At 35.0% G+C, this 27693-nt stretch overlaps 4 protein-coding genes and 1 long non-coding RNA gene across 5 annotated transcripts; all 5 read left to right on the top strand.

Moving 5' to 3' along the window:
* Window positions 1–2785: 2785 nt before the first annotated feature.
* On the top strand, window positions 2786–8356 carry LOC106446286 (FT-interacting protein 7-like). The gene is made up of 5 exons (XM_048768346.1): window positions 2786–3497; window positions 4051–4502; window positions 4588–4977; window positions 6412–6743; window positions 6834–8356. The coding sequence occupies exons 1-5, from the start codon at window positions 3035–3037 to the stop codon at window positions 8233–8235; spliced, it is 3039 nt and encodes a 1012-aa protein (XP_048624303.1). The 5' UTR covers window positions 2786–3034; the 3' UTR covers window positions 8236–8356.
* A 1243-nt stretch (window positions 8357–9599) lies between these two features.
* LOC106446284 (probable phospholipid hydroperoxide glutathione peroxidase 6, mitochondrial) lies at window positions 9600–11176 on the top strand. Its single transcript, XM_013887981.3, has 6 exons — window positions 9600–9815; window positions 9981–10057; window positions 10183–10244; window positions 10324–10442; window positions 10730–10897; window positions 10987–11176. Exons 1-6 carry the CDS (start codon window positions 9762–9764, stop codon window positions 11020–11022), a joined length of 516 nt encoding a protein of 171 aa, XP_013743435.1. The 5' UTR covers window positions 9600–9761; the 3' UTR covers window positions 11023–11176.
* Window positions 11177–12525: 1349 nt separating this feature from the next.
* LOC106446283 lies at window positions 12526–15297 on the top strand. Its single transcript, XR_001288699.3, has 4 exons — window positions 12526–12970; window positions 13276–13374; window positions 13717–14760; window positions 14918–15297. It is a non-coding gene; the product is annotated as an uncharacterized LOC106446283 (long non-coding RNA).
* Window positions 15298–17728: 2431 nt separating this feature from the next.
* LOC106448394 lies at window positions 17729–21701 on the top strand. Its single transcript, XM_013890282.2, has 3 exons — window positions 17729–18230; window positions 20020–20242; window positions 20375–21701. The coding sequence occupies exons 1-3, from the start codon at window positions 17729–17731 to the stop codon at window positions 21699–21701; spliced, it is 2052 nt and encodes a 683-aa protein (XP_013745736.2).
* A 619-nt stretch (window positions 21702–22320) lies between these two features.
* LOC106448392 lies at window positions 22321–22845 on the top strand. The gene has a single exon (XM_013890281.1). It carries the CDS (start codon window positions 22321–22323, stop codon window positions 22843–22845), a length of 525 nt encoding a protein of 174 aa, XP_013745735.1.
* The last annotated feature ends 4848 nt before the right edge of the window (window positions 22846–27693 follow it).

Raw genomic sequence — 27693 nt, 5'->3', positions numbered from 1 at the left:
CACGACGGACTGCCAGGGAACTAAAGGGCTAGGCATACGGATCATCTCCCAAGTAACACGAGCAGAGAAAGACGGACCAAAGCCGCCAGATTGATTACGCCACAAATAAACATAACCACCACTTTCAGCAGACGGGACCGACATAGTCGATAGAATGATCTGTAGAGTCTTAGCCGATTCAGAGCGAGCTGGTGGTAGGTTCCAGTTTCCATTACTAACCGCCTGAGAGACAGTAGCATTGAGAGGTATTCTCAGAGACCGAGCCCCTGAAGAACCAAACATGAGATGTAGTGGACCTAGCTCTGTCCAGTAATCATACCAAAAGGAGGCTGTATTCCCGTCACCAACATTACATCGGAGAAAGGTTTGAAGCTCATGCTTCAGCTGAAGCATGCTTCTCACAGTCCTAGAGAATCTAGGCGAATCATTTATTAGCCAAAAACTCCTGCCTCCAAACCTATTATTGGTTAACCATGGAACCCACAAAGAACCCGAGCCATAGAAGAACAACCAAACTCGTTTTCACCTGAAAACCATCTCAAGCTCTTCAAGCTTCTTGATCCCAAGACCACCCTCAGATTTTGGTTTGCAAATATTTTCCCAGGAAACTCTTGCCCCTGTAGCTGAACTGGTGCTATTTTTCCAAAGAAAACCGGAGCATAGAGAGTCCACTTTGGCATAGAACCATTTAGGCAAGACAAAAACAGAACTCCAGAAGTTAACCATACTGTATATGACAGAGTAAATCATCGTAACTTTTCCTCCAAATGATAAGAATTTAACCGTCCAGGAGTGAAGCTTTGAAGTGATGCGATCAAGAAAAGGTTGGAGAGTAGATGCAGAGATCCTTTTAGGACTAAGAGGCAACCCAAGATATCTAGTTGGAAACTCCCCTCGTCGGAAGCCTGGGAAAACAGAATGTTCATCGTCACATTAAGGAACGCAACCAGTTTTGGTAGACTCGGCCAAAGTATAGACAAAAAAAGGGGCAAAACCAAAAATGAGGAAGATTTTCTAATACGTCATCTATTCTTCAAGTACTTCATTTCAATCACGGGTAACTTTGGATTTCTTTCCAAATGTGTGATTGAAAAGTAAGTATACTTTGATGACATATGTAATCAAATTAATTTTTGTAAACCTTCCAACATATATAAAAATCACGATGCCACCGTTTCTTGCAAGAAAGTGAATCCCTTTGTTTAGATTTTACGGACAATTCTCATCGAAATCAAAGGAGCAGTGAAAAAAGCGCAGTAACCGTAATCATCATATTATGCACTCGCATAAACAAACCTACATAGTACTATTGGTGGAAGTTTAGATCTTAAGAGCAGCTCAATTCTTATAAGTCAAGCAAACTCATGTGAGACGACCGTTCTTTTAGGATCTTTACCTTAAAGCATGGATCAAATTGACTCTTTAGTTTAAATATAAGTACATGAATGCATTCACTCGCTCTTGTATACGCGTCTGCATTTATGTGGAGATATAATATATGGTTTTTTTTCCATCTTGAACTTTCCTCCCTCGATTCATTTAACCCAATCAAGAAAAGAGTGCACAGAGTTGACCTTCCTTTAATACCAGGGGCATTCTCGCGGAATATTATTTCATTGTTATTAAGTATGATATTTAATTATGTGATTTTCTTTATTTGTTAAGAGAATTATTTGGTATTTTTGTTGTTTTATGTAGTAGTAGGTGATAAATTAATATATTATGTGTTTGTTTTTTCAATAATGTGTTGTTGTGTGTATAATATTAATTGTTAGTGGTGAAGTGAGTCTCTGATGACATTGAATTTTAATAACTTGCTTTTATGAATTTGTTGATTCTAAGATTAACGGTTTTGATTTCAAAATTGTATTCTTTTTTATATATTTTGGAACATTATTCTTTTAAGATGTTTTGTGCCCTCTCCCCATATTTTGACCGCGAACCGTCACCATTTATGTATTTCGTTTATCTTTCTGGTGTGCTGTACTTCTCACTATTTCCAAAAAAGACTCACCTTCGTGCTCTTATTCTTCCTCGCCTTCTTTTCCTGTGAGATTATCTGATATTTTTTGTAAATCGGGTTTATGAATTTTCATTTGTGCGGTTGTTTCTCACGCGTTGTAGGCTGTTCCGGTCAATATTGGCGCTCCTCTTCTTCTTTAGATTTTGGCTTATGTTAGGAGCTGCATCCCCTTGGGTTGGGACAAATTTTAGTCGTCTTTGATGTTGTCTTCCCCGTCGTTGGTTTGTCGTCAATAATCCCTGTTCGTCTTGGTTTTCAAGATCTGATTTTTGGTGATCTAACATTTATGTTCTCTTTCATAGCTCGAGTACGGTTCCATGGTTTGTTGATTTTGTTTCGTCTCCCCTTTTTTTAAGAAAATATTGGGTTAAATTGCAGTTATCTAAAAGAAGAAGAACCTAAAATGTAAAAAAAAAAATATGTTGACACATGTCATCAAACCCCTTTTCCTCGTATCAAAATAAGAGAAAAAAATCTACTTTATATATAGATAGATAGATAGATATATATATTCCAATCTATGACTCTGTACGAAGAGCGTTTCTTTTATAAACTTAAATTTGTTCTCTCTTTTTTATCTTTTAGTTAATCATACGTTGAGGTACACCATATCCTATTTATACATATGGTCAATAAGTTAAGGCAGACCATACCCTATCAACTTATAAGACAAATTTGCATTATTATATATTATATACAGTAAAGTCGGTTCTGATTTTGTTCTGGATGAGAAACATTTAAGAAAATTCCAAGAAACACTGTCCACCCTTACATGAAATCTAAGTTGGTCTTTCCGTAATAACTTTAACTTCTCGACAACCTATACATGCATATACTGAATGCATGTGCGTATAATATTATAATGTTATATATAGTTTCCAGACCCTTTATCGAAACTGAAGTTATAAATGGTTGATTCTTTTTTAAGTCTTGTTCATTTGATTTTTAAGCAGAATAACAATCGTTTTCATAAGTTTTCATCAAATCCAACAAAATAAGATCGGAGATCTCATGATGATGAGCAATCTAAAACTCGGGGTAGACGTGATCGGAGCACACAATCTCTTCCCAAAAGACGGTCAAGGAACCGCAAACGCTTTCGTTGAACTATACTTCGACGGTCAGAAGCACCGAACAACCATCAAAGATCGAGACTTAAACCCGGTTTGGAACGAGAGTTTTTTCTTCAACATCTCAGATCCTTCTCGACTACACTATCTCACTCTTGAAGCTCAAGCTTATAGCCACAACAGACCTACTAATGGACGCTCCTTCCTTGGCAAGGTATCTCTCCCAGGGACCTCTTTTGTCCCTCATTCTGATGCTGTTGTTCTTCACTTTCCCATGGAGAAACGTGGGATTTTCTCTCGTGTGAGAGGTGAGCTTGGTTTGAAAGTGTACATAACCGACGAAGCATCTTTGAAATCCTCTGCAACCACTCATCTAGATAACCTAGATCCGGAGCAACCAACAAGTACGTATTTACCTCCTTTTTTTCTTTTTAAACATAGCTCTAATGATTTTTTTTACTTTAAATATGTTAGCTTATTTGGGATTCTAAACTGAGTCAAAACCTAACAAAATTTATATAAAACTCGGTTCGTTTTTGTTTTGTTCTTTGATTACAGAAAAATGAAACTTCAAGTAATAATCAAACTTATAGTATTAGTTAACAAAATCAGATCTATTTATAATTTACATATTCATTAGGTTAATTTAGTTCAGTTCTGTTAAACAGATTTTTTTTTGTTTATTTAGATCCAGTTAAGTATATATAATAAATTCTGGTTTTTGTTTGATTTTGATCCGGTTAATTCGATCATACAGATACTTAAAACAATGATTGTTCGAGGAGTCCAAAGAAATAGTCTATTTTACTCATTTTTTTCTCTCTAATGTGTCAAGCATTTGCACCCTTAAGGATCTGTCCTGTTTGAGTTATATATACTGACTTCTACGTATTATGATACTATTATCAATGTTTAGAACAACGGCTTTATTTACTTGGAAATTTTCTTTTATGACAGTTTCAGCAATGAAGGTAGAACACAGATCTGATAGACGTCATGTCTTTTACAATCTCCCAAATAACGCTCAAGAACATCAACAGCAACAACATCCACAAGGACCTAATCAACCTTCTTCTTCAGCCGCTGAACCGGATAATCACAATGAGCATCATCAGCATTACGTTCCAAAGCATCAAGCAGACGAGATGAGACCGGAACCAGCACCACCTTCAAAGCTAATCCATGCACATTCAATTGCTTCGGCTCAGCCTGCGGATTTTGCGTTAAAGGAAACAAGCCCGAATCTTGGTGGTGGAAGAGTCGTTGGTGGACGTGTAATACACAAAGACAAAACCGCTAGGAGTACTTATGATCTTGTCGAGAGAATGTATTTCCTCTATGTCCGCGTCGTCAAAGCTCGTGAGCTTCCTATAATGGATATAACAGGAAGTGTTGATCCTTTCGTCGAGGTAATTAACTAAGTAATGTCTTAAAAACAATTTATTAAATTTAAGAATTTTAAGAATTTTTTTCTTAAAATATTTTGTTTCGTAGGTGAAAGTAGGGAACTACAAAGGAATCACACGACATTTTGAGAAGAGACAGCATCCAGAATGGAACCAAGTGTTTGCATTCGCAAAAGAGCGAATGCAAGCATCTGTGTTGGAAGTGGTGGTTAAGGACAAAGATCTTTTGAAAGACGATTATGTCGGCTTTGTTCGGTTTGACATTAACGATATCCCTCTACGGGTTCCTCCGGACAGCCCTCTTGCTCCACAATGGTATAGGTTAGAGGACAAGAAAGGAGAAAAAATCAAAGGTGAGCTAATGCTCGCTGTTTGGATCGGTACACAAGCAGATGAAGCTTTCTCTGATGCTTGGCATTCAGATGCTGCAATGCCTGTTGATTGTACACCAGCTATCTCAGCTGTTCTACGTTCAAAGGTCAGATAACCTCAAAATTATATTTTTCTTCTTACGTTATTGTTTTGTATCTTTACGAACGTTGATATTTTAGTAGGGCCAGGCAAATAAACCGAACCCGATAACCCGAACCGAATCCGATCCGATAAAAATGAATCCGAACCGATCCGAACCCGACATAAATACTGAATAGATCTTGTTTTGTGGTATTTCGGGTTATGGGTATTATCCGAACCGAACCCGAATCTAAATGGATATCCGATAGAACCTGAAACATTCAAAACCTCGAAAAGATCGTGTACCAAACATGATCTCAATTCCTAAAATGTATTCAAAATATACTAAGAAATATTGAACATCTAAAATACTTATCTATTACATGAAGGTTGGTGGTTCTATTACATGAAGGTTGATGTTTGAAAATGGCCGTTGAATCTTGAAGTATTTAGAAACTGAAGAACCGATTTTACTCATGTTTTGGTTATAAAATAGGTAAAAATCAGGTACTTTTAAACCAAAAAATCGATTGGAACCCGAACCCGAAAGTATATTGGGTTGTGCCGGTTCTTTGAAGATTTACTAACCCCGACCCGAACCCGATAGAACCCGAACCGATCCCGAACCGAACTTTCATATAATTCGAACGGGGCTGATTTTGATAAACCCGAAAAACCGAAACCCGATTGGGACCCCGAATGCCCATGCCTATATTTTAGCATGTAGAGGAAAGTAAAAATATTAAAGTTTTTATCTAAAATATTAACTGAAGACTCTGTCATTGTACGCTCTGTTTTCTCTGTTTTTACCAGTTTCTTCCTCGTCAAGTCATAGACTTAGTGTTAAGTCTTATTTTTTTTTATCCTTCTCGCTTTATAAATGGGTCAAATCTCCAAAATAGCACCTTTCTAAGTTTATATCACAAAAATAGCACTCAAAAACTAAAATGACCAAAATAGCACATTTCTAAGTTTATCCTTTGAAAATTTTAATTTTTTTTATTTTTCAAAATTTGAAATCTTATCCCAAAACCTCATTTCTCAACTCTAAACCCTAAACCCTAAACTCTAAACCCAAAACCCTAAACCATAAACCATAAACCCTAAACTCTAAACCCTAAACCCTAAAATCTAAACCCTAAACCCTAAAATCTAAACCCTAAACCCTAAACTCTAAACCCTAAACCCTAAATCCTAAACCCCACCCTTTAACTCTAAACGATAAGTTTGTGACTTTTGATAAAACATTAAATGCTATTTTTGTGACTTTTGACCTTGAGTGCTAGTTTGGGAACATAAACTTGATTTAGTGCTATTTTTATCTTTTTCTCTTATAAATAGCATTATGCATGCAATAAATTTGAAATTTCAACTATAAGATATCATTTTACGCTAATTTTTATGAATTTTGAAGGAATTATTTTTTTTTATTTGTGCTATCGTTTTTTATTACTTATAGGTCTATCATGCACCTCGTCTATGGTACGTGCGTGTGAATGTGGTCGAAGCACAAGACTTGGTTCCGACAGAGAAACATAGGTTCCCGGATGTTTATGTCAAAGCGCAGCTAGGAAACCAAGTCATGAAGACAAGACCATGCCAAGCTCGAACCCTTGGTGCGGTATGGAATGAAGACTTTTTATTTGTTGCAGCAGAGCCCTTCGAAGACCATTTGGTTCTCACCGTCGAGGACCGGGTGGCTCCAGGAAAGGACGAGATACTAGGACGTACTTACATTCCTTTGAACACTGTAGAGAAGCGAGCTGATGACCATATGATACGTTCGCGCTGGTAATGTTTCTAATGATTGATTACTCTCAAAATGAATATAATTAAGAAGGCATGGTTTTATATGATTTTATTGAAATGTGTGTTTCGTAGGTATAATCTGGAGAGACCGGTTATTGTAGATGTGGATCAGCTCAAGAGAGAAAAATTCTCTATGAGGATTCATCTCAGAGTTTGTCTCGAAGGAGGATACCATGTTTTGGACGAGTCTACACATTACAGTAGCGATCTACGCCCATCCGCAAGACCACTTTGGAGACAACCAATTGGAGTTCTCGAGCTCGGGATTTTAAACGCTGTTGGACTCCACCCAATGAAAACCAGAGAAGGCAGAGGAACTTCTGACACTTTCTGCGTTGCTAAATACGGGCAAAAGTGGGTTAGAACAAGGACAATGGTGGATAACTTGTGTCCCAAGTATAATGAGCAGTACACTTGGGAGGTATTTGATCCAGCCACGGTTCTGACCGTTGGTGTATTCGATAACGGACAGCTCAGTGAAAAGGGAAACAGAGATGTGAAGATTGGGAAGATCCGTATCAGGCTGTCTACATTAGAGACTGGTCGGATCTACACACATTCTTATCCACTCCTTGTTCTTCACCCTAGTGGGGTGAAGAAGATGGGCGAGTTGCATATGGCCGTGAGGTTCACATGCGTCTCGTTCGCAAACATGCTTTATCAATACTCTAAACCGCTTTTGCCTAAAATGCATTACGTAAGGCCGTTCTCGGTTATGCAGCAAGACATGCTCAGGCACCAAGCGGTTAACATAGTGGCGGCCCGTCTAGGTAGAGCAGAGCCGCCACTGCGGAAAGAGATCATTGAGTTTATGTCGGACACGGATTCACATTTGTGGAGTATGCGTAAGAGCAAAGCGAATTTCTTCCGGATGATGACTGTTTTCTCCGGCGTTATAGCCGTCGGGAAATGGTTCTCCGATATTTGCTCGTGGAGAAACCCTATCACGACCGTTCTCGTCCATGTTCTGTTTCTGATGCTTGTGTGTCTCCCGGAACTGATCCTCCCGACGATGTTTCTCTACATGTTTCTGATAGGACTCTGGAACTACCGGTTCAGACCGCGTTATCCACCGCACATGAACACGAAAATCTCTCAGGCCGAAGCGGTTCATGCAGACGAGCTCGATGAAGAGTTTGATACGTTCCCAACCACCAGAAACCCTGACTTGGTGCGGTTAAGGTACGACCGTCTTAGAAGTGTTGCGGGGAGGATTCAGACCGTGATCGGAGATCTTGCAACGCAAGGAGAGCGTTTTCAAGCTCTTTTAAGCTGGAGAGATCCACGTGCGACCGCGATATATGTTATATTCTGCTTTCTTGCGGCCATGGTTTTCTTCATAACACCGATTCAGATTGTTGTTGCGTTGGCTGGTTTCTACATGATGAGGCATCCAAGGTTCCGGCACCGTCTTCCTTCTGTTCCGGTTAACTTCTTCCGTCGTTTGCCTGCTCGAACTGACAGTATGCTTTAAGCCTTTTAATTTCGTTTGATGTAATTTATGTTATTGTTGGACGATAATTTTATAAGTTTCTTATTGAAATACAATGTTTTTGTTCATTTGAGAAGTTTATAAACATTTGGATTTCAACTTATGGTTACGAGGGACTGACTTAAAAGTAATAGAAACGTCTAAAACTACAATTTTTTCATTATTTAATTATTTATATAAAACATATTATCAAAACTTTTTTTATTTATGAATATTATTTTGGTTTGAACATGCAGACTTTTGTATGTATGCTATTCACAAGCGTGTTTCCTTTTCTACAGTAGCTACAATCATGAAGGGTATCGATGGGTTCATTATTCCCAGTTTTGTTCTATACTAGAAGACAAAATGAATAGTCAAACGTTTATCTTACTGTTAAAGAGGTTGAGAATTTGTTTTTGTCTGTGAACTCTTTTTTTTGTTACCGATTACATACTCATACTGACTGTGAACCAAATCGGAAGATCTTGATCCATATGAATGACTAAAGACGGTTGTTTCCACAAACCATTCATTCTTGCAAACAGATACCAAAAAACTATAAAATATATAATTTATACAATTCAGATTAAAAGTAATACATATCCATTCTAAGGCCAATTGGTTGAGCTTTATGCAAAAAATTTACTGTAAAATTTAATATATAAATTTTGATATAGATATATCTAATTTAGCTGTACAGGTTAAATGAAAAACATAATTAAAAAGATATTCATATATCAATATGTTTTGATTTTATTTTTCAAAATTATATAAAACATGATTGATAATTTATATCACTGTAGATAGAAACTAAGGTTAAAGACATTTGTTAAACTCTAACTAATCATTTCTTATACCTTTAATAGTAGATAGTAAATCATATTCTCTTTTGTTAATGAGTTTAAATAAATAAAAACTGGAACTAGTTTCAAAAAATTTCATTTAAACTTTTATTGATAAAAGATAAAAATATTAAGCTTATATTAAAATAGATAGATAAAATTATATCTTTAGCGCAACTTCATTACAATGTTTTCAACATGAATATGTAAGAAATAATTAACTATTATTATAAATAAAAAACAAATGAAAAAATTAAAATAATAATATTTTTAATTAGAATTTATCTTTAGATAACTATGCTGACATGTTTGAAAATTATAGTATTGACGGCACAATGTGTAGAATAATATTCCCTAATGCGTTGAAGTTACAAAAAAATATCTCGTTAGCGTTCACATTGCGACAGCACAACTGATATGACGTAAGCACATACTCATTGGCTCCTACGTGGCTGCTCTACAAGCGTCCACGTGTACCACCGATCCTCCAACCACTGACATGGAGAAAGAAGCTGCTGAATAACAAATAAAAATAAATATATAATTTTACGAGAAAAGAATGTGCTAGCTATATAAGTAAGAATCAATCATCGATCGATATCTCTGATTTCATTGAAACTCGATTCTTTTTCAGCTCTCATCAACGAATCGAATTCCTTCGCTTCCATTAACTAAAATTTCGAGATGGCGGCTGCTACTTCCTCCTCCCCAAAATCCGTCCATGATTTCACAGTCAAGGTTCGAAATCTCTCCCGACGGATTGATTGAAAGTTGTTTTTCAGAATCAGAGTTTTTAAAACAGAGTATCGAATTTCGTTGAACATAAATCGAGAGAAACTATGTGAATTTTGAACGATTGAGAGCTAAAAAAAAAATATACTTACTGTTTTGGGGATTTTTCAGGACGCGAAGGGAAACGAAGTGGATCTAAGCATCTACAAGGGGAAGGTTCTGTTGATTGTCAACGTTGCTTCTCAGTGGTATATGTTTTCCCAATTTTCATTTCATTTGCAATTTTTATTTTTTTTATTATAATTTTAAATCTGAGTCGATTTCGATCAATGGTAATTAAGTAGTTTCTTTGGATCCTTTGTCTTTGGTGCAGTGGCTTGACCAATTCGAACTATACTGAGCTTGCGCAGCTCTATCACAAGTACAAAGATCATGGTATACTTTTTTTTGTGTTTTCTTTGTTTCTTCACTGAACCATATTGTATAAATGATTGTGTGTTATAATGGTTTTTAGGGTTTGAGATCCTTGCGTTCCCTTGTAACCAGTTCGGGAATCAAGAACCTGGTTCTAATGAAGAGATTGTTCAGTTTGCTTGTACCCGTTTTAAGGCTGAGTACCCCATTTTCGACAAGGTATCAACTTTTTCTTTGTTCTAGGCTACTTCAGTGGTCTGATTCAACATGTTAGCTTAGTCTTCCCTATTCAGTGTTTTGGGGTATTAACTCCGGGTTTCAGTTTGAATCAATAATCATTCTGTGTGGAATAACTAAGTTATTGGTTTCAGTGCACACGAAATGAGAGATCACTTACTCTGTCAAAATATTTAAGACAAGTTCTTATGGTTAGATTTGTCTTATGGTTAGATTTGTTAGTTCTCTTCTTGGACTTGATTTCTAGCTTCACACTATGTAATGCGCAGGTTGATGTGAACGGTGACAAGGCTGCTCCAATCTACAAGTTTCTGAAATCAAGCAAAGGCGGGCTTTTTGGGAGCGGCATCAAGTGGAACTTCTCCAAGTTCTTGGTTGACAAAGATGGAAATGTCGTGGACCGGTACGCTCCAACCACTTCTCCTCTCAGCATCGAGGTAAATGTCTCCCATCAGTACCTCTTGTTTGATTTATAGAGACCCTAAAGTTTCTCTAATCGTGTTCATTTGCCAATCCACAATTGCAGAAGGACCTGAAGAAACTGTTGGGAGTTACTGCTTAGGAACAACGAAGAGGGCATTACTCATTTGTAGTCAAAATAAAAAGCTCATAGTATTTTGTATACAGTGGCGGAGGATTATATTTTACCTGGGTCAGAATTTATTTAAAATAATTAAGTAATATATTTAAATAAAATATGCATAAATTTATATGAATTTTAGTTAAATTATTGAAAATTAGTTAGAAAATAACTTGCATTTTAGTAAGAGCACCTCCATCAGTGACTCTAAACACGTGTTTTAAAGAAAACTAGACCTAGATCCATGCGCCAGCGCGGATATGAATTTTCAGTTTTTAATTATTTATTTTATTAAATGATATATTTGTAATATTCGTTCATATTATATTCATTAAGTAAATATTTTTTTTAGTATCTTAAACTATCTATTTTTTTACGAATGTGTGATATCATATAAAAAATATTAAAAAAATGAATATAGAGTTAATTAGATAATTTTAAAAACAGAAATATTTTTTTCGTGTGCGATATCATATAAATAATGATCTGCCCGGTTAACAAAAATCATGATTATTTTATGTGTATTTTTTTTTGAGCATTTTCTTAAAACTATATTAAATTTTACATATTTTAATTAGAATATTTTTAATATCTTTATCTTTTTATTTGAAATTTATGAAATATTTTTTTAACAATTATAACAAAATATTAAAAAAATATTTTTAGAATTTGTTTGAAAATATGAAAATTACATTTTAAATTAAAATTATCCTAAAATATGATAAGTTTTGATGTAAACGAAAACTCAAATTATGTCAAAAATAATGATATTCAATGATAATAACAATTTTAATTGATTATTTTTTTAAAAAATACATTTACAAAAATATTGTTTGAAAGAAAATTCATTTATCTTTCAAATATAAAATGAAAATATTATAATTAAATAATTAAAAATATACATAAAAACCATAAATTTAGCAAATGATAATTGAGTTATATTATGCTAAAATTTTCTTTCTAACAATTTATCAAATGACAAATGAGTTATGAGCAAATAATACCATATAATTTTTAAAAACATAGTCATTCTTAAATATTTTTTGAATAAATAATTATTTTTAAATTTAATCAACAGAAAATAATATCCGTACAATTGTGTGAGTCAAATTCTAGTTTTATTGATGCATGTTATATATTAGTGCTGCATGTTTTAGGTAACATTTTAATGATGCACGTTTTTAAAAATCTCCATTATTAAAATTATGCACGTAAGGATAATTCATGAGTTTTTTTGGTTGATTAAATGACATTATGTCCAAATTTATTTAAAGATATTTCATTAAGGTAACTGAAAAAGACAAACAATAAAATAGGAAATTTAAATTCATTTAAGCATATTTCATTAATATAACTGAAAAGACAAGTAATAAATTATGCAGTTTTATTCGTTTTAGGATATTTCATAAATGCAACTGAAAAAGACAAGCAAAAAAAATAAGGAGTTTAATTAATGAAGTAAGAACATTTTCAAATGGGTACTTTTTTTTTAATAATATAGATGTGTAAAAAAAATAAATCAAAAAGGATAAAAAGAAGAAGAACCGGTGTTAAATGAAGGCGCTTTAGAATTGGTAAGAACCGGTACGTGGCAAGTTTCTACTGGACATCTCATTAATGGCTCTCTCTCTTTGTCGGGGTATTGGACCGAAAATCATTCTTTCTCTTCCTCCTCCATCTCGATCTCTCTCTCGATTCTGCTCTGGCGATCCTGCTCTCAATCTTCGTCGGGGTTATGATTGATGTTACAAAGGCGATCCTCGATCGATCACTTCATCTTCTCTCTCTGGGTTGAAAGATGATTCTTTTTTGTTACACCGAGAAGCCTCAAAAAAAGAAGAAAAGATAGAGACAGAGAAGAAGTCGAAGATGGATTGAAAGACGAAGCAGAAGATCATATCGGGTCTGTAAACATTTCTCCTTCGACCATGTAAGCGAAGAAAGATCTCACCTTTTTTTGACTGATTTCGTTTAGGGTATTGCTTAGAAGTTGCGTTTGTTGTAAATCAGTGTTTAGACTTGTATTGTTCTTGCATGCATCATCGATCGTTGGGTATTGCTTAGTAGCTGAGTTTGTTTATGGTTTTGTTCTCCACTAATTGGGTATAGAATCGATTGATCAAACATTTGTTCTTGATCAGTGTTTATTAATTTGATTAGGCACCTTCTCTGTCGAGATTCTCTTCGTCTTTAACTAATTTGTACGTTTTTTTTTTTTTTGTGTTGTGGTTTCAGGAATGATCTCGAGAAGGTGTATCCGTGGAGACAAAGGTTCTCGTGGAGACGTTTCTACCCTCCCAACACTTGTGGTACTACTTAGAGCGACACTAGAAGGTAATTTGTTTCTTCTAGACTATGTATGATAAGGATGGGTGTAGTTTGTTTGTGTTGCAATGCACTGTCTTCTGTGTGCTGGTCGTATGATAAGGATGGTTGTAGTTTGTTTGAGTTTCAATATAATGTTGGCTTTAGTTAGTTTGTTTCCTCTAGTTTCGTTTGGCTCTTTAGAGTATACGGTTTAGTTCAATGTTGGCTTGAAATTACTAAGACAGAAATTGCTTGTTCCCTGTCTTTGTGTCTCAGAGTATACGGTTTAGTTCAATGTTAGCTTCTTCTCATACTTGCTTATTGTATCTTCTTGTCTTGCTTCCTTATGGTATCTTCTTTCTTCTGCAGGTGGATCCAATGTTACATAAGAAGACAGCAGAGTGTAATATGGTCTTAGATGAAAGCAAGACATGTGACAGAAGAAGATAAAAAGAAACACTTGTTGGTACGTTGGTCTCGATTTTGTGTTTCCATGTGAAGAAGAAGAAGACAAACATAAACTTGCAAGTTGTATTCATAAACATGCTCACGCTTTCTCTTTATAAACGAGTGTAAAAGAACAAGTTGTATTTATAAACATTGTCATCTCTCTCTTTAAACATTTCCATTTCTCTCTTTGTAAACGAGTGTAAAAGAACAATTTCTATTTTGTTTTTGCCTTACCATTTGTCTTGTTTTTGCTTTACCATTTTTTTATAAACGAGTGTAAAAGAACAATTTCTCCTTTGTTTTTCTCAATTGTTTTGGTTTTTTTCTCATCAGCAATTGAAAAATGATTTGGTTGAGAATATATGGCAAAAGTTTGGAACAAATCAAGATTTCAACTAATCGGTTGTTTCTCGTTTACGATTTGTATTTGTATCTTTAATATGTTTTTATGTAATTTGTATTTCAATTTTTATGTATGTTTTTCTTTAATGTTATGATATCTAATCTTTCAAACTTAAAAAAAAAAAAGAAAAAATTAAGAACCTCGACGATGTTCTCGCATTGGATGCTCCAAAAATTAATTAGACCAAAAGAGGTTCTAAACTAATCAAATCACAAGATGACTAATTTATTCATTAGAACCCTAAAGGGTCTCAAACCAATGGAGGTGGTCTAAAGATAAATACTTTGAAACCCATGTTTTGAAAATATAATTGATGGCGATGACGATGGCGACTGCGACTGCGACGATTGCGATCTAGTTTTTTTGATGGGTCTTCAAGATGGAGAGGAACAGCACTGGGTAGATCATCATCAGAATAGTGTAATCGAATCGATTTGGAAGCGGAAGGAAGATTCGGGACACAGATCTTAAAAGGATATTTGGGCAAAGAGGAAAGTAGGGGTTGGAAGAGGGGAGGGAATCAATGGGATTTCATATCGAACAATCTCAGGATTACGGAGGTATGATTCTCGTTATCATTAAAACTCGGAATCTCATATGATCGACAAAGAGATGCGATAGGAAAGCTCTTTTATTTAGTCTGCTTTGTAAGTGGATCTCTGATATCTTTGATTGCTGGATTGAATCACGGTTTGCGGTTGGCACACTTATACAAAGGAGATATTCTCACAATGGCTCCAAGATTTGGCGGGGACAGATGGACAAGCGAGTTGTGGTTTCAACACTCTCTCCGCACTAAAGTACAGTTCTGTTCTTGGCTTGTCTCTCTTGTTGGTCTTAATGGCTCGGAGCCAGCTTATTGGTAAGGTTGGAAACATCAAGTCCGGTGAAGGAGCTCACAAACGTTTGAAGATTGCAGTTCAACACTTCCTGGGGTCTGTCGTTTCTGGTTATTGTCTCTTTCTTATTTTCATAACTCTATGAGCATTTTTATCTGTTTTATTTCAGTTGGTTATTTGCTTCAAAGTGTATTTTTTTATGGTGGCTAGATCTTTATATAAGATTATGCTATGGAATAAAATTGAATTTTGTTGGTACTGGTATTGGTGTCTTTTGGTTTTGAAGAAAAGTATATTCATGTTCTTGATTTTATTCCTTTGCGAGTTTCGTCTTTATGGGCGAGAGATCTGGTTGGTTGGTGAAAGATGTTTTGGTTCCCAGTTTTATTATTGGCTAGAGAACTGATTCCGCCTTTTAATAAGCTCTATGAGCACTTATCTTTGTCTTTCTATTGAGGTTTATTGGGTCACAGTTTTATTATTGTTGTTATGGTATTTGGTAAGATCTTATTATAAGATCATAAATTGGAATAAAACTTGCTGTTTGGCTCCATGGTGTTGGTGTTGTTATAGTTTAGTTTCGCGATTTTATATCGAGGTGATTAGTTGTTTGGACTTTACTATGGCGGTTTTTGAGGTGATTATTTCTACATGGTATCAAGGTCTTTTCTTTGTGAAAGTCACTTAGGTCTGTTCTTGGTATCAGCTCTTGTAAAGGTACTGTGTTTGGTCTCGTTAAATCAAACGCAGATGAGCATGCAATGGCTACTACTCACCATAGATAGGTCTACTGGTCTAGAGTATGAAGATAATGGAGCAAGTGTGCAGTGGCTTCCGTTAATACAGTACAGAGAAACTAGCTTTGTGACTCAATTTGGCTTCATGAATTTGGTTTTCTTGTATTTTGGTCATCTGGTTGCAGTTTTGCGGAGATAGGAAGCTTCAGGTTTCTTTATTGGACAGAATCTGGTTCATGATAATGGCAAACAAGACTATCATGTGCAACATGTGGTATTTTGTTATTCAAAATCATAACAATCTTGGCCGAAAATTGGATAAGTATATTAGCTTAAAGGTTGTTAGCTTAAAGGATACATATTGTGTATGGTTTTGGCTACATGTGGTATTTTGTTACTCAAAATCATAACAATCTTCCCCGAAAATTGGATCAGTATATTAGCTTAAAGGTTGTTAGCTTAAAGGATACCTATTGTGTATGGTTTTGGCTACATTTGGACAAGGTAATAACACTGAGTATTGTCTTTGAGGTTTTATAGCAATATGTAAAGTTCGGTTTTGTTAGTTTTTACTTTATTAGTGTGAGGATTCTTTTGCAATGGTATAAAGTGTTATAGAAAGCTATCGGTCTAATTGTATGTGTCTGGGACTCTGGAACACAAGGTTTGGTTTAGGGACTCTTTTGCAGCAGATTCTGTATTTAGTCTCATCAAACCAAGTGCAGTTTCAGTTAAGACACTGTGAGCAAGGGTAGCATTACCAAATCTGGAAAATGGATGTATCTTATTTAAGCTTTTGATCAGTGTTACAAGCATGTTGCACGTTTCTTTAAACATGGTCTTGAGAATGAAATATTTATGCATGGTATCTATTCAAGCATTGCATGTTATACATAATAAAGAGAGGCAGTTAGTTGCCTGTTTTCCTTGGTTTTCTTTTGCAGCTCCTAGTATGATCAGGATGTCAATTATTATGAGGGATGAGGTATCAAAGAATCCGTTGGATATATTATTGGTGGTATTACAGTTTACTCGATCACAATGGTCCATATTTGATCCGGTGACAAATGGGAACGGTTCCTGGATACTATGTAATCAAAGAGTTCCACCTTTATTATTACGTGTATATAATTTTAGACTATTATTAAACTGTAAAGAGAAGGGAGTGAAACAAAGAGGAATGGTGGCATCAAAGCGTTTATGGGCTACTGGTTCAAGGTTTTCGGATCTTCAGGGTATCATTAAAACCGAATGCGCTGGCTCAATGGAGCATCCACATTCATTTTCTAAATGAGAGTCCCAAGTTGGAATTACCGAAGAGTGAAAAGTAAGTGGACTAAAAGCTATCTACGAGAAATATAACATAAACATAAACCAGATTTTTTATTTTTATCAGAAACGAAGGAAGATTTAGAATTTGCTCAAGATTTTCAAGCATACTTTAGATTTGATAATCTCGTCACAGTGGACCCAATCGGAAGGAGTGGTGGATTAGCTCTTTTTTACAACAATGAAGTATCATGTCAATATTTTATATTCAAGCAACCGAATGATAAATGTGGAAGCTGTGGCTCTTAGAAAAATGTTTTTTCTAACATTTATTTATGGAGATCCAGTCCAAAAATTGAAAGAACAAGTTTGAGAAAGGTTAACTAAATATAGGCTTTCACGATCTGAACTATGGTTTATTATTGGAGATCTAAATGAGATTACTGGAAATCATGAAAAAGAGAGTGGCTCTTTGAGGAGCGGAGATTCGTTCATCCCTTTTTAACAATATGATACGTAATAGTGGTTTATTAGAGTTTCCGGCTTGGAGAAACAAAATGTCATGGCAATGAAGAAGGAGAAAAGGGAAAGGGGCAGTGATGGTTAGGTGTCGGCTAGATCGTGCTCTAGCCAATGAAGAGTGACATACACTCTTTCCATGTTCTTTCACAGAATACTTAGGGATGATAGCATCTGACCACCGTCCAGTGGTGGCCTACCTAGAAGACAAAGTCCCCAAACGGAGAGGGCAATTTCGGTTTGATAAGCGTTGGATCGGACATGAAGGTCTTATGGAATCAAATGCTATCGGATGGTCAAAATACAATGAAGGACAAACAGAGGATATTGTTACAAAAATTAGTAATTGTCGTCATGAAATTGCTAAATGGCGGAAAAACAATCCACCATATGGGAAGGAAAAAATTATTGATCTCCAAAAAGCTCTTAAAGAGGTACAGGCTGATAACAACATGTCTCAAGAGGAAATTTTAGAGGTCTCTAGGAAATCACAAGATGCCTATAAGGATGAAGAAGAATATTGGCATCAGAAAAGTCAGAATATGTGGTACTCATCGGGGGGTCTAAATACAAAATTTTACCACGCCTTAACGAGGCAACGACGTGTTCGTAACAGGATTGTGGGGCTACATGATTTGGCTGGCAATTGGATCACAGAGGATAACGGTATCGAAAAAGTGGACTCACTCATTAATTCAGTTTCACGAATTCAGAGGCAATTCAGGCTTTGGTGGACCCTCAGGATGTGAAGATTATAGAAAGCATACCACTGAGTAGGACTTAGTTGGTGGATAGGGATGGTTGGCACTTCACAGAACATAGGAAATACACAGTCAAGTCAGGATATCAGGTAGAACGGGTTTACCCAAATAAGGATGCACCACCAGTAATGTATGGACCCTCAGTGGATATGTTGAAGGCGTACTGTTGGAAAGTACGGTGTCCACCGAAGTTAAAACATTTTTATGGCAATTGGTGTCAGGATGTATATCAGTTAGGAAAAATCCGCGCGCAAGGGGGATACAAGGGGACATATGTTGTGCCCGTTGTGGAGCTTCAGAAGAGTCGATAAATCATGTGTTCTTTGAATGCCCTCCATCACTTCAGGTTTGGGCGTTATCAAAGATCCCATCAAATAAAGCTATTTTTCCAACTAGTTCCATATTTACAAACATGGATCACCTTTTCTGAAGAGTTTTTCCGCAAATGGATGATCATGATTTTGCATGGATACTATGGTACATTTGGAAAGCGAGAAATAATAAAGTATTCAGTAATTTAGACATGGATCCTAGGGAAACACTGAAATTGGCGAAAACAGAATCAACACCTTGGGCGGAGGCACAAGTGATGAACACTCAGAGGGCAGTACAATCTGCAGAGGTTACGACCCTACCGTCAATCCTAGGATGCTGGTATTTTACAGACGGTTCTTGGAAAGAAAATGACATTTTCTCCAGAAAAGGTTGGTATAGTACTCTATAAGGTTTTGATGGTTTGATGGGGGCAAGAAATGTCAGGGCTAGTTTTTCTTCGCTTCATGCGGAGGTGGAAGCACTAATATGGGCAATGGAATGTATGAGGAACTTACATCAGTTTCAAGTTACGTTTGCAACAAATTGTTCTCAATTGGTGAAGATGGTTTCGGAACCAAAAGAATGACCAGCTTTTGCAAATTATTTAGAAGATATCAAGATCCTGAAAGAAAGCTTCCCCAGCTCAATGATCATTCATGTACCACGAACGCAAAATTCAAAGGCGGATAACCTAGCACGCAGTGTCAGGAGTCAACCGTCTTACGTCGTTTCCATGGATGCGGAGTCACCCGTTTGGTTTACAGAGTCAATATGAGTTTGTTTATGTTGATGGCAAAAAAAAAGAAACCTATATTTTGAAAAATATACTCTTTTTATTTCAAAATGATCCATGTTTTAGAATTTTTTTTTATTTTTAAAAGATATGTTTTTTTCACATTTTCAATGGATGATAACTGTACACTTCGAAGGCATCAATTATGTTTACTTAATTTTAATTGATTAAAAGTTTCAAGAAATAATTAATAACAAAATAATGCATTTATGATTAAAATTTAACATATTTTTTTAATATGTGCAAAAAACTAAAATATACTCCCTCCGTTTCATATTGTAAGTAGTTTTAGAGAAATTGTTTTGTTTCAAAATGTAAGTAGTTTTCGTATTTCTAGGTAACTTTTACATTTATTGAATACAGTGTGACCAATCAAATTAAATAGATTTATTTTTTATTGGTTAAATTATATCTAAACTATTTATTATAAAATACTTTTTAAAAATATAATAATTTTCTAAATCTTCGCGCTTTTAGCCAAAACTACTTATATTATGAAATGGAGGGAGTACATTATTTTGAAACTGAAATAGTACAAAATAAGTAATCTTCTTACCGTATTTCTCTGATATCTTCATGTCTCTAGGATCAGATGGAGAAGAGGTGGTATCGAAAGGCATGTCGCCAAAAATCTCGCATGAGACCAACCTCAGGCTCACAACCATCCCGTCAGCCACGGAGATTAGGAAAGCGCTATTTGCTATTCATCCCGAAAAAGCACCGGGCCCGGACGGATTCTTCGCTTCCTTCTTCCAAGCAAATTGGACAACGGTGGGAGAGGCTATTGTCGCCGAAGTCCGCGAGTTTTCGTGACTGGAATCATGCCTGATACAATCAACATGACCCACATACGGCTTATTCCAAAGGGACTAAATGCAATGAGAGTAGCGGACTACATGCTGATTGCTCTATGCAATGTGTACTATAAGATAATCTCCAAGATTTTATCTCCGCCTCCGGCCTGTTCTCAGCGAGATCATCTCAGAGAATCAGTCGGCTTTTCTTCCAAGACGGGCCATTGCCGACAACGTACTCATCACGTACGAGATCCTCCACTACTTGAAAAAATCGGACGCAAAGAAGCACTGCTACATCACGGTCAAGACAGATATGAGCAAAGCATACGATAGGCTAGAATGGGAGTTCATCCGCCTTGTCTTCGAAAGGTTAGGATTTGATCCGGTATGGGTGAACTGGGTGATGCAGTGCCTTTCGACGGTGTCATACTCGTATCTGATTAACGACTCGGCTCTCGGTACGGTCGTACCGCATAGAGGCATCAGGCAAGGGGACCCCCTCTCCGCCTACATCTTCATTCTCTGCGGAGAAGTACTATCCAGACTGTTCCGGGCTGGTCAAGACAGTGGTGATCTCACAGGGGTTAAGATTGGCCAGCATTGCCCACATATCAACCATCTACTCTTCGCGGACGATATTATATTCTTCACAAAAGCCACCGCGGAGTGTTGTGAATCCCTTGCCTCGATTCTAAAGGACTACGAGAGAGCTTCGGGACAAATTATCAACGCAGCAAAGTCATCTATCTTCTTCTCATCGAAAACTCCACAGGCGACCCGAGATTGGGTCAAACTCGTCCTTGGCATCGATAAGGAGGTGGGAGTCGGGAAGTACCTCGGCTTACCGGAGCTGTTCACGAGGAGGAAATGGGACTTGTTCTCCTCAATTGTTGATAAGATCAAACTGCGAGCTGTTGCATGGTCGACTCGCCGCCTATCCTCAGCTGGGAAGCTCACTATGCTGAAGTCGGTCCTATCCGGCATTCCGACGTACCCCATGTCATGCTTCCAATTGCCTGTGGGACTCTGTGACCAAATCCAAGCAGCTCTCACTCGATTTTGGTGGGATCAAAACCCGGACACGTGGAAAATGTGTTGGGTCTCATGGGAGTCACTTGCTCAACACAAGGAGATGGGAGGGTTGGGTCTCCGAGACGTCAAAGACTTCAACACGGCAATGCTTGCTAAGAACTCATGGCGCATTCTCACTTCCCCACACTGCCTACTGGTGTGCCTCTTGTTAGGCAAATACTGTCACAGCTCCAGCCTCCTATCAGCGTCCTGCCCGAAGTCGGCCTCACATGGATGGAGAGGCGTTATCGCAGGGACTCAACTCCTAAAACTTCAGCTAGGGAAGGCCATTGGCAATGGTAACTCCACCAAAGCATGGAGCGAACCCTGGATGTCCACCACTACTCCACTCATCCCGTTCGGGCCAATGATAGAAGCTACAAGAGACCTCTGTGTCTGACCTGCTACTACGAGGATCAGGCGACTGGAACCGTCACTTGGTAGATACAGTATTCCCAGAATTGGCACACCATATATATCTCATCATACCAAGTCTGTTCCATGTGGAGGATACTTACTGCTGGTACAAAACAAAGACAGAAGTCTACAGCGTCTAGTCTGGATACTATGAACTGCGGGAGGAAACTGGGAATCTACCCTTACCACAGGGTCCAATCCAATCCTTCAATTGGCAAAAACTAATATGGCGAGAAGACACAGCATCAGAGCTAAAGCTGTTCCTATGGAAGGTGGCTCGGGGAGCTCTCCCTGTAGGAGCAAGCCTGCGTCACCGTGGCATCAATACATCCGGTGTCTGTCCCCACTGCAATGACGACGAAACGGCACTCCACCTCTTCTTCTCATGTACCTTTGCGCAACAGATCTGGGATCAAGCCCCATTACGAACAAGACCAAATTTCGCGGTAGCGACATCAGTCCATAAGGCCTTGGTGATCATGTCGACCTGTCTCAGCCTACCTCTCACTGGCATCTCTAGCAACTTCACGTCGTGGATCCTCTAGGGGATTTGGACAACCCGTAACCTCCTGCTGTTCGAAAACAGAGGATTATCAGCAAAGATGACAGTGGCTAACGCCACCTCTTCTGCCCGGGAATGGCTTCAGGCACAGAAGATCGGAGCTCCCATGTCACACCCTACCATGCGGGAACCGAAGATGCCACCTATCCAATCTGATGTTACCCTATGTAACACTGACGCGGCGTGGGCTGCTTCTACACAAAGAGCCGGTCTAAGATGGCACTTCAACACACCAGAAGAAGACATCAATCGGGAAGGATCTCGAGCAATGGAGAACGTCTCATCGCCCCTCATGGTGGAAGCGCTGGCCATGAGGGAAGCTGTATTGGAAGCAAAGTGCAGCCCTATTCTCAAATTCTGGTTCAGAACCGACTCTCAGGAGCTTGCTAGAGCTATCTACTCGAAGACATATCCGGTGGAGCTTTTTGGAGTTCTTATGGACATCGAGTATCTATCTTCTTTTTTCAGTTCTTTCTTTGTCTCCTTTGTTGGTCGTGAGCACAATGCAATAGCTGATTCCCTAGCGAAGTCAGCTCTGCATACTCTCCCGCCTTGCTTGTACTGAACTCCTGTTTTAGATATATGAATCATTCATGTGGCCAAAAAAAAAAAAGTAATCTTCTTACCGAAAACTCTAAACTTATCATTTATGTAAAGGCTAGAAATTTGAAAAGGACATAAGAGGGTGAACCTTTAAATTCACCTCATCCTTTATGACCAATCAAAATGACACATAGAATATTAATTAAAAAACATTAAATTAAATAAAAATTCGCTACAAAAAATAAAAACGCTAATTTTAACGACGCTAACGCTTTCAGCTAAACCCTAAACCCTAAATCTTAAATTCTAAACCATATACCCTAAATTCTAAACCCAAATCCAAATCCAAACCCCTAAACCCAAACCATATACCCTAAACCTTAATCCTAGATCTTAAACCCAAATTATATACCCTAATCCCAAAAACTACACTATAAACCTAAACTCTATACCCTAAACCCAAGTCCTACACCCTAAACCCAAACCGTAAACCTTAAACTCTAATCCTAGACCCTAAACCCTAATCCTAGACCCTAAACCCAAATTATATACCTTAAACCCAAAAAATAGACTATAAACCTAAACCCTATACCCTAAACCCAAGTCTTAGACTCTAAACCCAAACCCTATAGCATCTAAGTTTGGGGTTTGAGTTTAGGGTTTACCATTTGGGTTTTAGGTCTAGGATTTGGGTTTAGGGTATAGGTTTTGGGTTTAGAATTTACGGTTTGGGTTTAGGATTTACCGTTTGGACTTATAGTTAATGTTTTGGGTTTAGGATATATAATTTGGGTTTAAGGTTTACGGTTTGTGTTTAGGGTCTAGGACTTGGGTTTAGGGTATAGAGTTTAGGTTTATAGTCTAGTTTTTGGGTTCAGGGTATATAATTAGGGTTTAGGGTCTAGGATTAGGGTTTAGGGTATAGGGTTTGGGTTTATGGGTTTGGATTTGGTTTAGAATTTAGGGTATATGGTTTAGAATTTAAGATTTAGGGTTTAGGGTTTAGCTGGAAGCGTTAGCGTCGTTAAAATTAGCGTTTTTATTTTCTGTAGCTACTTTTTATTTAATTTAATATTTTTTAATTAATAATTTATGTGTAACTTTGATTGATCATAAAGGGTAGAGTTAATTTAAAGATTCAGAGGCTGAACTAAGTTCTGTGAACTAAGTTCTGTCCATTTGAAAATGGATACAATCTCATTTTGCAATTAATAAGAGATGCGACAGTTAATATTATACACGTAAAAACAGAATGTTGTGGTCTTAAATTATTATACTATCCTTTATGTCATGAAAGAATGAGAGAAACGTGTTTTTTTTTTCTCAAGAAATGAGAAGATAAAAATAGAAACGGGGTCAGATCTTCCTATATATTAAATGAAAAATCACTTAAGTGACTTTTAATTAGGTGTCAATGATACGAAGAATTTAAAAAAAATTATTATAATTTGATTGGTTAAAAAATATTCAATTTTTAATTATTTTAATTAAATCTAAAACAAATGGTAAGTCTAAAACTAATTAATATCACTTACCAAATAGTTTAAATGGTATTACAAATAATAATTTATGTTAACTAATTGTCAAAATTATAGAATGTGTAATAATGTTTGATTAATTCTGTTATATTTATATACTACTCAAAATAATTATTATAACAAAATTTATAGAAATCAATATAATGATTTCATATTCTTATATAAAACATTATATTCATATATAAAGAATTGTAATAATTATTGATGTCTTATAATTCCATATATATGTCTTATAAGCCATTTATAACAAAAAATAAAACATTTATAAAACTATCTATCACGGCTTACAAAATTATTTCCTCTTAATTTTAAATTATTTATATGAGTTTATAAAACATTTATAAAAATAAAAATTCTCCTATATATTAAACAGGAAATCACGTACGTGATTTTTGCTTACATGTTGATCATTTGTGAAGTTTTTAAAAAATTGTTATGATTTGATTGGTCGATAAATTTTAGTTTTATTTATTTTAGTTTAGATTTAAATTAAAAAATAAATTTAGAACCAATTAATATCACTTGCCAAATAATATAAATTATATTACAAATATGATTTATGGAACTAATTGTTGAAATTATATAAATAATAATAACGTTTGTAAACTTCTTTTTTATATTTATAAACTAAATAATATAACGATAGAAACTTTTTTATAATTTTAAATTATTTTAATTATTATCACTTGCCAAATAACCTGAATAATATTACAAATAATAATTAATGGTAGCTAATTTTCAAAGTTATAGAAAGGGTAATAATATTTGATCAATCCTTTTTATATTTATATACTACATAAAATAATGAGTAGAAAACAATTTATAGAAATCGATATAATGATTTCATATTCAGATAAAAACATAGTCATATCTATAATACTAACTAATCTCTTATAATGTCCATATATGCTTTATAAATAATTAGGTTTTGAAGATTGAACGGAATATATTTAACGAAACATGCGAGAATTTCGATTTAAAAAATGTTTTGCATTTAAGTCAATTAATATAGTGAACAAGGTAATATTATGATTGAAAAGAAAGATTAATGTTATGATTGTCTAGAGTTATAAGATGAATTCTTGGTTTATTGATTGTATATTTTGTATTACTATTTAGAGAAAAAAATAAATATTTGGCAAAAAATATGTATAATGTTAGAAAAATATTAGCAAAAATTAATAAAAAGAACGAAATGATAATGAAAAAAATAAGAAGAGGCAAAGAAGATGCATAATATGTGTTAGTAAAGTTAATGTGATAATTACATATATAATTTTATAAGCATTTGTTAATACTAAAGATTCATCAGTTATTTTTACATCGAATTTACAGAAATTTTATTACTGATTTTCAAACTATTTAAACTTAAAAATTATATTTTTAATGTTTCAAACTATATGATATTGTATACATAATATATATTTTCATACAATATTTATATTCGTGAATTCGTGGGCAACCATCTAGTACAAATTAATAAGGGGGTCATTTAAAGAAAAATGCTGTAATTAGAGAAGAAATTAGCAATTTTACTAGGGTCAGCTGTCCCCCTTATGTTGTTAATAGCTCCGCCTCTGATTGTATTTACAAATACTGTAATATATCTTTTGACTTAGCATGTGTCTTTGGGATTAGTTGTTTCCTATCACTTAAATTCGTTTGTAATAATTGATAGTGTGTAAAAGGAACTCCAGCTATAGGTTTTTATGGAGTTCTTACATATAAAAATAAGTAACAAATAATTTTTTTTAAAAAAAGAGAAAGATGAAAGTTCTTAAAACTCAACCTTTTAGAACCTATTAACAACCTTAAATAACACATGTCAGTTAAATAACATTTTATCTATTAAAAAAAATCAAAACAAAAATCTGAAATTATCATACTATTTTTTTTTCTTTTAGATATTTTCATAATATCAGCTGTAAAATTTCTTGTAGGATATTCAGCAGCTTATAATAATAGTATAAATATAATTATTTGTTAAATAAAAATAGTTTCAACCATTAACAAATTAACAAGTATTCCCAAAATTTCTTTCCACTCAGAAACCTCTCTGGTAAAGGAGCGTCTCCGATCTCCCCTCTTGTTCTCACTTATTATATTTCTCTTTCATATTTTTCTAATTTTTTTAATGATCATAGTTCATCCCTTTCATAAAAGATCATTTTATAAAAAGAAATTGTTTTAAAAATATAGTTTTATATTTTCAGTATAATATTGTTAACTAATAATAATTAATTATGGACTTCAAAAAATTAATTATTGTTGCTAAATTTTTGTTAGTTTATATTTATAGAAAATAGATAATCCTAAAATATGTTTGTAATTGAAATTTAATATATTTATTAACATGTGTTAGATATGCATCATTTTGAAACAAAGAGAATACGATAGATTAAAATATCAGATTTCCCTCTACTACATTAATACATTCTCATATTTCTGAAATTCATGGAAAAAAAACTAGACACAGTATTATGTTTTTTTAAATAGACACAGTATTATGTAATTTTATCTAATCAAATGTTTTTAAATATTATTATTTTAAAAGGAAGGATACAAGATAAAATATAATACTCGGTCGTATAGTTTTCAAAGAAAATAAACAAACGTATTAAAATAAATGAAAGTAACTCCAACTTAAAATCACGTTTAAAAAAAAATTATTTAATAAAATACTAAAGTTTGATCTAAGCACCCGTAAATATTTGTTTAATATAATAAATATAAAAAAAATTTAATAACACAACATATAATGGTTGCACAAACATGCATTCATACGGGTATTTGTTCGATTTTTTTAATAAATATAATATTTATAATAGAACGATGTTTTTTCACTGTCTATAATCTATTGGTTACTTATATTATGGTTAAATATTAAACCAACCAAAATGATATATTATACAAGATATTCACCAACTAATATTTAACTACATTAACCATTTTCTGATGTATTTACCAATTAGTATGTTTGCCTATATTAATAAATTTATTTTAAAAATTTAAATATTTTGTATCAAGAAAAATGTACTTCTATTTTAATATGATAGACTAGAAATTGATCTGCGCATCCGTACGAATATTGGTTCTTTCATTTTTATACATTGATATTTGCTTTTTATAATTAATGTTATGTATTTTAGATTGGTCATAATCGTACTAATTTTATTCAAAATAAGTGGACCGAATAGGATAATATGATTATTTATATATTTTTAGGTTCATATGCATCAGAACCGAACTCATCGAGATCCAGAAGGATCCAACTCAAAACTTACACATAAATTTATAATATTCATGCATAGCCTAATTTTAAAAAAACGATA

The sequence above is a fragment of the Brassica napus genome, chromosome C9 (genome assembly GCF_020379485.1).
Source record: "Brassica napus cultivar Da-Ae chromosome C9, Da-Ae, whole genome shotgun sequence".
NCBI classification, from domain to species: domain Eukaryota; kingdom Viridiplantae; phylum Streptophyta; class Magnoliopsida; order Brassicales; family Brassicaceae; genus Brassica; species Brassica napus.
This window is presented reverse-complemented; position numbering and strand designations above follow the sequence as displayed.